Source organism: Ctenopharyngodon idella, chromosome 9, assembly GCF_019924925.1.
Source record: "Ctenopharyngodon idella isolate HZGC_01 chromosome 9, HZGC01, whole genome shotgun sequence".
NCBI classification, from domain to species: Eukaryota; Metazoa; Chordata; class Actinopteri; order Cypriniformes; family Xenocyprididae; genus Ctenopharyngodon; species Ctenopharyngodon idella.
Window position 1 is genome coordinate 2,102,264 of NC_067228.1, and position 11,269 is coordinate 2,113,532.

At 43.3% G+C, this 11,269-nt stretch overlaps 1 protein-coding gene across 1 annotated transcript; it reads right to left on the reverse strand.

Annotated features, from left to right (window-relative positions):
• Window positions 1-11: 11 nt before the first annotated feature.
• gpr39 (G protein-coupled receptor 39) lies at window positions 12-4,921 on the reverse strand. Its single transcript, XM_051905322.1, has 2 exons — window positions 3,724-4,921; window positions 12-2,247 (listed from the first exon to the last, which is right to left on the reverse strand). Exons 1-2 carry the CDS (start codon window positions 4,502-4,504, stop codon window positions 1,757-1,759), a joined length of 1,272 nt encoding a protein of 423 aa, XP_051761282.1. The 5' UTR covers window positions 4,505-4,921; the 3' UTR covers window positions 12-1,756.
• Window positions 4,922-11,269: the final 6,348 nt, after the last annotated feature.

Below are 11,269 nucleotides of genomic sequence, written 5' to 3' on the forward strand. Positions count from 1 at the left end.
GGGCTGCAGCGTTAATGTTTAACCACTTTTTATTTTGAATGATCAAACAATGAAGGAATCCATATGAAAATGAGCCATATTTACAGCCTATAATAATTAATATCCTTTAATCACAGCTATCTTTGGTAAGATATTTGAACAGACTGATAGCTGTAAATCAGGCAGGTGCACGGCACAAGCTTATCTGGTGTTCTTTTGGTTCAAGTTGTCATTTTTGTTGTTTTTGCTTTTTTAAATTGTCTGTATAGTTTTTAATTTTAGTTTCAGTTAATGATAATAACCCTGGTATAGATAGATACACTGAAAAAAACATTGGTGTAGGATTTACTATGAATCCATTTTCAATATAAAAAGAAAGACAAGTAACACGAGGAATTAAATGTGGGTTGTTGTTTTTTAAGTAGAAAGACTGAAATAGTGTTTCTTGTAAAAACTCCTCCAATAATCTTTCTTTACAATCATTTCTTACAGTTAAAAAATAGATAGATAGAGAGATAGTGAAGGTTTGAGATGAATGGGAATGAAAACACTTATAGAGATGACTCTGTTTAAAAATGTTTGTTTCCTGAAACATTATTAAACAGGTTTTATGTGGCCTTTATTGTAATTCTGAGCTTTTCCTGGTTTCATTAGGGTTAGTTTCTTGGCCTCTCGTTCTTATTTCACATTTGACCCATGTGCTGCTGCTTGTCCTGCATCGTGATTAAAGTTTGCAAACTCTGGCATCTGTTCTACAGTGGTCTTCAGCATTCCACCGCATGTACTAAAGCGGGTTTGCAGTGGTCTGTACAGTATTCTACAGTGTTCTACAATCTTCTACAGTGGTAAGCAGTGGTCTACAGTGGTCTATAGTGGTCTGAAGTGTTCTACAGTGTTCTACAGTGTTCTACAGTGGTCTATAGTGGTCTGAAGTGTTCTACAGTGTTCTACAGTGGTCAGCAGTGGTCTGAAGTGAGCTTGCTTAGTTGGGGACACTTGACATTTGACTTGACATTTGATATTCAACAGTGCTTTGATCTGCCTGCATTGACACTATTCTTTAAGAGCTGCTGTGCAGCCAAATAATGTACCAGTTATCAATGTAAAGCTGCTTTGACACAATCTACATTGTAAAAAGCGCTATATAAATAAAGGTGACTTGACTTGACAGTGGTCTGAAGTAGTCTACAGTGATCAACAGTGGTCTGCAGCGGTCTACTGTGGTCTGAAGTGGTCTGCAGTAGTGATCTACATAGGTCTGAAGTGGTCTACGTTGTTCTACAGTGGTCAACAGTGGTTTGCAGTGATCTACAGTGGTCTACAGAGTTCTACAGTGGTCAGCAGTGGTCTGCAGTGATTTACAGTGGTCTGAAGTAGTCTACAGTGATCAACAGTGGTCTACTGTGGTCCGAAGTGGTCTGCAGTAGTGATTTACATAGGTCTGAAGTGGTCTACGGTGGTCAACAGTGGTTTGCAGTGATCTACAGTGGTCTGAAGTGGTCTGAAGTGATCTACAGTGGTCTACAGTGTTCTACAGTGGTCAACAGTGGTTTGCAGTGTTCTACAGTGGTCAACAGTGGTTTGCAGTGATCTACAGTGGTCTTCAGCATTCTAGAAAATGTTCTAAAGTGGTTTGCAGTGGTCTGCTGTGATCTACACTGGTCTACAGTGGCCAACAGTGGTCTGCAGTATTCTACACTGGTCTACAGCAGTCTTCAGTGTTCTACTGTGGTCTACAGTTAGTTACAGTTAGTTTGTTCATTAGTTAGTTTGTTCATCAGTTAGTGTTAGGTAGTGTGCTGTCTTGATTTCTCTCCTCCTCCTGTGGTTCAGAGGTCAGCGCATCTGCGCTCGGTGGCCAGTCTGTGGGGTTCGGAGTACTTTGTCTCTCTTCTGATGATTGAGGCGTCGATCTGTCACTGGTGGCTGTCCGTATGCGGTTTAAAGATCGCCGCAGCAGGGGGTGTAATGTGTGCCTGGAGCTCTTTGAGGCTTGACTGCTTTCCAGTGTTCTTCTGTTGACATGCACAAGAGACAGACGGCATAAGAGCGTCTGCCAGAAAGCAGAGCGGAACTGGCGCGAGGAGAGGTTATACAGCAGCGGATTCAGCACCGAGCTCAGATAGAAGAAGCTGTCGGCCACCAGATGCAGCTTCACGTAGCTGCTCAGGTAACTTGCGGTCCACGATTTCTTGGGCAACGCTGCTGTCATTAGCCTGCGAATCTGGTTTGGCATCCAGCACACGAACAGAGCGCAGACGATCAGCACTAACAGACACAGACAGACATGGAGGAGAGAGAACAGAATGATTTGTGAGAAGAGAATCAAGTGTAATAAGAATCTCGTGTCAGGATCCACTAGGGCCCTGTTTACAGCTGGTATTAAGATGCATTTTGGTCGATCGGATCACAAGTGGACGACGCTGAATACAGGTGTAAACAGGGTCTACAACGTTTTGAGCTTGTCCACTTTTTTTGACCACTTACAAAGGTAGTTGAAAACGCATTCGACCGGATTGCTTTTGTAATGTCATGTGGTCGAATGTGTTCGAACAGACACAAAAGACTGTCTACTCTCCGCCTACTGACCTAACGTGGAAACATTATGGGAAGTGCGCTAGTTGTCTGCTGAAGACCCAAGTTTGGTTTGAAGATGAAAAACATACCAAGCACAATGTTCTCTCACAATGTTCGTCGTGGTCTTGCGGCTTTCAGAGCAGAAACAAAAGCTGCTGCTCGCTGTGTGTTGTTCTGTCGTCTTCAGTGCATTCATATATAAATTGCGTGAGCTTATTTCGTCGATTAGATCGAAAGATCTGAAAAATCCCATCGATTTTACCTACCCATAGACCCTGCCCTCGAAGAAATCAGGACAGAAGCGGTCGAAAGCGGACAAAAGAGACAGATTAAAACACAAGGTGGAAACGGTAATGTGTCTCCCTCGTCTACTTGTGATCCGATTGACCAAAACGCATCTTAATACCAAGTGTAAACGGGGCCGAAGTGGACAAAAGTGGAAAAGCTCAAAACGCCTGTTTACACCTGTATTTAGCATCATCCACTTGTGATCCGATCGACCAGTGCGCATCTTAATACCAGGTGTAAACAGGGCCTAGGAGAGGTACAATACAATACAGATGTAGAATTATAAATAAAGTGTTTGCATCATTTTAGTCAAAGTATCCTATGCAACTTTTTAACTGTGATTTCATTCCCTTTTCCTCAGCTCCAGAGCACTCGAGAATGTCTAATAATAACTCATTTTGAAAGCAAATACTGATTATACCGTATGGGAGTGAAAGAGTTGGTTCTTATTACTGATCCAAATGATCTGGCTCACTAAAATGAGTCAGAATTCCCATCACTATTTCCAAAGTATCTCAGTGGACTTGACTGATAGAGAGAATGTGTTCAGTGTATGTTTGTGTAAGGTTGGGTCAGGTTAAAGGTAAACCTTTTCTGTTTCAACAGGAATGGTTTTGTTAAAATCACTGCTGTTTTATACTGCACTGCACTGACACCATTAGATCTGAATAATGACACTATTGTCTTTTTAGGGCTGCTTTACAGCTGAATTTGTCTCATATTTGATGAAGTTTGCGTCATTGATTCTGTTGTTTTCCTGTTTATTACTGTGAAGCTGTATTGTATAAATAAAGCTGACGTGACTTGTCTTATTGCCCGAGATCTGAGAGGAGACAAACATGCAATATAACGAATGATAGAGAGCGGACGGTGTCCTACCCAGGAAGAGGATGGTCTGTTTACGGGATGCTTTCACACGGGCGCTCTCGTGTTTGGGAGTGTCCCGTCCAGCTCCATTTGTGCCGGCTTCATTAGGCCCCATTGGGGCCCGAAGAACTACAATCATGGCTCTGCACATTAAGGCCACGCCGACCAGGACGAGAAGATAGAGCACGAACGCCGTGAAGATGCTGGTGCGATACATGACCCAGTGCTGGCTCAGGTTGGTGCAGAAGGTCAGGTTCTGCACTGGCATCTGGCGGCCTTCGGGTACGTACCCTTCGGTTCCTGTGGCGATGAGCAGCGGCAGAGCGATGAGGGCCGAGCAGAGCCACGCGAACAACAGGAGCTTCATCGTTCGACTGCCGCCCAAGGCTTTATAGCGGAACGGGTGGCAAATGGCCAGGTAACGCTCAAAACTCAACGTAGCCACATTCAGGATGGTGGCATAGCTGCACGCCTCGAATAGGAAGTTGTAGATCCTGCAGGCGGCGTCGCCAGACGAGGACATGAACGGGAACCAGATGGCGCTGTAGAGCTCGACCGGCATCCCGATCAACAGCACCAGCAGATCAGAGCAGGCCAGGCTCACCATGTGATCCGTCACATTCTTCTGCAGGTAGCCGTTCCGCTGCAGCACCTGTGCCACATGAATGGTGACGCTGTTTCCCACAATGCCAAGGCTGAGAATGAGACTGTACAGCACTGTGAGGAAGACCTTCACCTCGTGAGTCGGCTCCAGTTCTTTCCAGTCTCTCTGCTCTTCCTCATTCTGATCCATGATGTCAGTCACTCAGTTTGATGTTCACTTTTGGACTTGTTGACTTTAGTGCTGCTTATCTGCGCAGTTATCGCCACCATTAATCATCAATCTCACAAAGCACAAATGCTGTTGGATCTCAAAATCACAGCTCTGGGTGTGAAACAGAAAGTCCATGAATCCTTCATGATGAAGATCACAGTGTCTCACCTCAGTCGTGTGCGATGCTTTAGACTCGTCTTCTTCCTACGATTAGTTTGAAACGTTTGAAAGCTCCAGCTCTTGTGTGAGTTAATGATTAGAGTTTGAGAAATGAACACAGAGGCGGTGCAGGTTAATGCCGTGAGCTGAACTGAGAGGCGCTATTTGAGGTGGAACTATTAGTCATGTGATGCTTGTACAATACAAGGGTGTGTCCTGATCGGCCCTCCTCAAAACTGTGTGTGTGTGTGACAAAATGTCCCCACACGGATAGTAACACCAGAAATGTTTGATCTTGTGGGGACATTTTTTGGTCCCCATGTGGAAAACAGCTTATAAATTATATATATATATATATATAAACTGTAAAAAATGAAGAAAATTTCAAAATGTGAAGGTTGTGTTTAGGGGATAGAGTATACAGTTTGTTCAGTATAATTATTATGTCTATGGAAAGCCTGGAAACACAACATGAGTGTGTGTCCTACTTAACCATATTTTGGAGACAAAATTGTACCCAGAAGAGCAGCTAAACCTGACAAAAACTCCCAAAACCTCTATTTGGGGACGTCCTCATTTGTAAAAATGGCGTAAAAATAAACTAAATACAGTAAAAAATTTTAAAAATGCATTTTATAGTATATGGTTTATTTAGTAAAGTTTTCTGTTAGAGTAAGGATCTAGTATTTATAACTAGCTGCATATATTAAAACAACAGAAGAAAACTTCCTGCATTTTTACAATTTTTACTGTATTTAGTTTATTTAGAAAAGTTTTCTGTATTTATAACCAGTGTTGGGGAAAGTTACTTTTAAAAGTAACGCATTACAATATAACAAAAATGAAATGAATAAGCCTCAGGCTTAAGGAAATGCATATTTACTCCTGTACAGTAGAGGGCGCAGCTCAGACAAACCTTTCAGCTGTGCTGCAGTTCTGGATTAAAGAAGAATAGGATACAGGTACACTCTTATTTCTAAGGCCCTGTCCCAAATGGCACACTTCATGTGCACTTTCGGTCTTGTGGACTTACAATGGCCGCTGTGTGCGCGTGTCCGTTAAGTCCACAAGAACGTAGGACCGTAGCTTAAAGAAGGGTGCTCGTGAGCGCCCCCTTTGCGGCTGCTATGCGCTCTCGATACGCACTTCCGCTGAGCCAGCAAGACTGCGAGCTACGCAGAGGACTTTATCCGGCAGTCAAAGCGGCATTACGTCGTGAAAGTGTGGACTCAGAGGAAGACCGTGAGGGTTTAGGGTGCCATTTGGGACAGGGCCTAAATCTAATCTAAAGTAAGTTTTTCGTATTAGTATGGGAGAATTAGATCACTAAAGGTCAGCAGCAAAGACATTGGTTAATAAAGTGAGATTAAATACATAAAGTATATTTGTGTAATTTAATATAGTTAATTATTACAGGTTTGCATAAAATTCTGAGATTGCATTTCACTGTTTTTTATTCATTTTGAGGAATACTGAATGTTTCCGAGCAAGTTCAAATGCATGTTCACATTTAGTCTAGAACTACAATAACCATCATGTTCACACACAACACCTCTGACCTTTATTTCTCTCAACATGAGGACAGGAGAGCTCTCAGTCAATAAATGTGAAAAAATGACTTGTAAATTGAAAAAGTAATGCGTTACTTTACTAGTTACTTGAAAAGGTAATCTGATTACGTAACTCAAGTTACTTGTAATGCGTTACCACCAACACTGATAATAAATGTAATATGTACACTACCATTCAAAAGTTATGGGTCAGTAAGATTTGTTGTAGGGTGTAGTGCACGCCTAGTGCACTAGGTAGGCAGACGTCTGTAGGGTGTAATGCACGTCTGTAGTGTGCTAGGCTGATGTCTGTAGGGTGTAGTGCACGTCTAGTGCACTAGATAGGCAGATGTTTGTAGGGTGTAGTGCATGTCTAGTTTACTAGGTAGGCAGATGTTTGTAGGGTGTAGTGCACGTCCATAGTGTGCTAGGCTGATACCTGTAGGGTGTATTGCACGCCTAGTGCACTAGGTAGGTAGATGTCTGTAGGGTGTAATGCACGTCTGTAGTGTGCTAGGCTGATGTCTGTAGGATGTAGTGCACGCCTAGTGCACTAGGTAGGCAGATGTTTGTAGGGTGTAGTGCATGTCTAGTTTACTAGGTAGGCAGATGTTTGTAGAGTGTAGTGCACGTCCGTAGTGTGCTAGGCTGATACCTGTAGGGTGTAGCGCACACCTAGTGCACTAGGTAGGTAGATGTCTGTAGGGTGTAATGCACATCTGTAGTGTGCTAGGCTGATACCTGTAGGGTGTAGTGCACGTCCGTAGTGTGCTAGGCTGATACCTGTAGGGTGTAGTGCACGCCTAGTGCACTAGGTAGGCAGATGTCTGTAGGGTGTAATGCACCTCTGTAGTGTGCTAGGCTGATGTCTGTAGGGTGTAGTGCACGTCTAGTGCACTAGGTAGGCAGATGTTTGTAGGGTGTAGTGCATGTCTAGTTTACTAGGTAGGCAGATGTTTGTAGGGTGTAGTGCACGTCCGTAGTGTGCTAGGCTGATACCTGTAGGGTGTAGCGCACGCCTAGTGCACTAGGTAGGTAGATGTCTGTAGGGTGTAATGCACATCTGTAGTGTGCTAGGCTGATACCTGTAGGGTGTAATGCACGCCTAGTGCACTAGGTAGGCAGATGTCTGTAGGGTGTAATGCACGTCTGTAGTGTGCTAGGCTGATGTCTGTAGGGTGTAGTGCACGTCTAGTGCACTAGGTAGGCAGATGTTTGTAGGGTGTAGTGCATGTCTAGTTTACTAGGTAGGCAGATGTTTGTAGGGTGTAGTGCACGTCCGTAGTGTGCTAGGCTGATACCTGTAGGGTGTAGCGCACGCCTAGTGCACTAGGTAGGTAGATGTCTGTAGGGTGTAATGCACATCTGTAGTGTGCTAGGCTGATACCTGTAGGGTGTAATGCACGCCTAGTGCACTAGGTAGGCAGATGTCTGTAGGGTGTAATGCACGTCTGTAGTGTGCTAGGCTGATGTCTGTAGGGTGTAGTGCATGCCTAGTGCACTAGGTAGGCAGATGTCTGTAGGGTGTAGTGCACGTCTGTAGTGTGCTAGGCTGATGTCTGTAGGGTGTAGTGCACGTCCATAGTGTGCTAGGCTGATACCTGTAGGGTGTAATGCACGCCTAGTGCACTAGGTAGGCAGATGTCTGTAGGGTGTAGTGCACGTCTGTAGTGTGCTAGGCTGATGTCTGTAGGGTGCAGTGCACATCTAGTGCACTAGGTTCGCAGATGTCTGTAGGGTGTAGTGCACGTCTGTAGTGTGCTAGGCTAATGTCTGTAGGGCGTACTGACAGGAGACAGGAATAAGTGCCCTTAAAAATCCACACTATCTCTTATACACACACACTAACACACTTCAGGCACACTTGAACACAAGTCTCTTCTGCTCACCAAGGCTGCATTTATTTGACCAAAATACACTAAAAACAGTAATACTGTGAAATATTATTACAATTTAAAATATGCTATCTGTTTTCTATTTTGATATATTTTAAAATGTCATTTATTCCTATGATCAAAGCTGTGATCTGCCCACCCCGAGCCACAGTAAATATTTAGTGTCTTAAGCAATAGTTTACCCATAAATGATCATTCTGTCATCATTCCACTCCAAACCTGCAACACAAAAGAAGTTATTTTGAAGAACACTGGTGTTCAAAACAGAAAACTTCATTGTATGGAAAAAAAAAAGATCTTTTTGCTCAACAGAAGCAGCCTAATTTAGGTTTGAAAGGACATGAGGGTGAGTAAATGATGAGAGAATGATATATTTTTGGGTAGATAAAGCAGAAGTTGTGATTTTGAAAGATGAACTAGACTACACCACACACACACAAAAAAAAATGATTTCCTTGCTCAGTATTTCTGTCTTGTTCTCCAGTTCAAATATCTAAACATTCTTAAATCAAGATACAAGCCAAATGACATTAGATATTGATTTCTTGATTTCTGAAAAAATGTATCACAAGTTTTCATGAAGCTGCTTTGAAACAGGTTTTTGGAAACTGGTAAAGCTACATTAATCATCAAATTGCTCACTGATGCAAACAGCAGTTAAAGTGAGTTAACAAACTGCGTAATTGCTTTATGCCTGTTATTGCAGGTCTCAGTTCAGCACAAATGCAGATAAACACAAGAGCTGTAAAACAGAGATAAGTGGTCAGGTGAGCACTAACTGGGCTAGTTTAGCCCGCTGTGATGACTGTCTTGTATATCAGTCTTATATTACGTTTTATCTGATTGTGTCCACTGCAGACTGCCACAACTCACGATGGATGCTTGTAAGAAGTGTTTGGGTAAGAAGGTCACCTAATGTACAGCTTGAAGAAAAACAAATGATGTATTAGCAACAACTGCCAATGTTGGAGAAACCATAGAGGTCCACTTAGGGCCCTTCGGTCAAAATGGACACACACCTAATAAGGAATTAAGCATGTGGTTTGTATAAATAGAGGATCTCTGTAAACTTTAACAAACTGCCCATGTAAGGCATGTGAAGAACCTTATTTGTCCACATGTATGTCTGACCTTCCGGTGAAGGAACAGATAGAGCCCATTTCCCTAAAGTTAAACTGCATACATCTAATAAAAGGACATGTTCAGTGTTAGATTCACAGTTTGTGATGTTGCAATTACAAGATATAATATTTGTATTGTTTTGTATTTTACTCCCTTTCAGAAATGGTGTGGCGAGTCGGTGACCAGAAAGGGTCCTGAAGCCTCATATCAAAATCCGTCCTCTGGTTGTTCTGCCGTCTATGTTGGTTTTTAATAATTAGTTGCAGTGCCAAAAAAAAAAAGACCTTATCAAATAAGCGTCCATGTAGAATGATTGACAGCTGAGCGCGCTCTCGTGGCATCTTCTCTCGCGCGCAGGTCACTGTAGTGTCCAGCAGATGGCGCGCTTCGCCCTCATTCTCTTTGTCTCAATCAAAAGTCAATTTGCCATGCTTGCTTTTACATTCAAATTTGTCAACGTGTCAACACACATTAAAAAAAGAACATTAAAACAGAACAGTGCTGCTTTCAAAATATTTAACAAAATGGCTAAACACTTTAAAGCAGGAGTTACGGGGCCCACACTTGAGCTCTTGTCCACTTTAAAGTGTGCACGAGACAGGAATAAGTGCTTTTAAAAATCCACACTATCCATACTTGTGTGAAGTGCACTATAGGCTGATTTCTGTAGGGTGTTTTGCACATCTGTAGTATGTAGTGTGCTAGGCTGATGTCTGTAGGGTGTAGTGTACATCTGTAGTGTGCCAGGCTGACATCTGTAGCGTGTAGTGTACATCTGTAGTGTGCTAGGCTGATGTCTGTAGGGTGTAGTGCACATCTGTAGTGTGTTAGGCTGACGTCTGTAGGTTTTAGTGCATGTCTGCAGTGTACTAGGCAGATGTCTGTAGGGTGTAGTGCACATCTGTAGTGTGCTAGGCTGATGTCTGTAGGTTTTAGTGCATGTCTGCAGTGTACTAGGCTGATGTCTGTAGGTGTAGTGCTTGTCTGCAGTGTACTAGGTAGGCAGATGTCTGTAGGGTGTAGTGCATTTCTGTAGTGTGTTGTGCACGTCTGTAGTGTAGGGTGTAGTGCATGTCTAGTGTAGTAGGTAGGCAGATGTTTGTAGGGTGCAGTGCATGTCTAGTATACTGAGTAGGCAGATGTCTCTAGGGTGTAATGCATGTCTATAGTGTGCTAGGTTGATATCTGTAAGGCTGATATCTGTATCACGTCTAGTGCACTAGGTAGGCAGATGCCTGTAGGGTGTAATGCATGTCTAGTTTACTAGGTAGGCAGATGTTTGTAGGGTGTAGTGCACGTCCGTAGTGTGCTAGGCTGATACCTGTAGGGTGTAGTGCACACCTAGTGCACTAGGTAGGCAGATGTCTGTAAGGTGTAATGCACGTCCGTAGTGTTCTAGGCTGATACCTGCAGGGTGAAGTGCACGCCTAGTGCACTAGGTTGGCAGATGTCTGTAGGGTGTAATGCACGTCTGTAGTGTGCTAGGTTGATGTCTGTAGGGTGTAGTGCACGTCCGTAGTGTGCTAGGCTGATACCTGTAGGGTGTAGTGCACGCCTAGTGCACTAGGTAGGCAGATGTCTGTAGGGTGTAATGCATGTCTGTAGTGTGCTAGGCTGATGTCTGTAGGGTGTAGTGCACGTCTATTGCACTAGGTAGGCAGATGTCTGTAGAATGTAGTACACGTCTGTAGTGTGCTAGGCTAATGTCTGTAGGGTGTGCTGACAGGAGACAGTGTAGATTTTTAAGGGCACTTATTCCTATCTCTTATAGACACACACACACACACACACTTCATGCACACTTGGCCCAAATACAGGAAATGTAGGCAGACAAGTGGTCAAATGCAAAGACTGCAAGTGTGTGTTTTGGGACAGACCCACAAAATTACTGACACATCAACATTCAACATTGAATTTTATTGGATATTGCTATTATTGCTTTTTTCCCCTGAGATCCCCCTTTTTCCATATCACAGTTGTGCGTCGAGTGTGTGCCCGTGCTTTGACAGTATTAGGCA

What these genes read in the sequence shown, in the direction of transcription:
- gpr39 (XM_051905322.1), bottom strand. Translation starts at nt 4,504, where the DNA reads ATGGATCAGAATGAGGAAGAGCAGAGAGACTGGAAAGAACTGGAGCCG. An exon ending in ACAGACCATCCTCTTCCTGG is followed by an intron (nt 2,248 to 3,723) that starts GTAGGACACCGT and finishes TGTGTCTGTTAG; the next exon opens with TGCTGATCGTCTGCGCTCTG.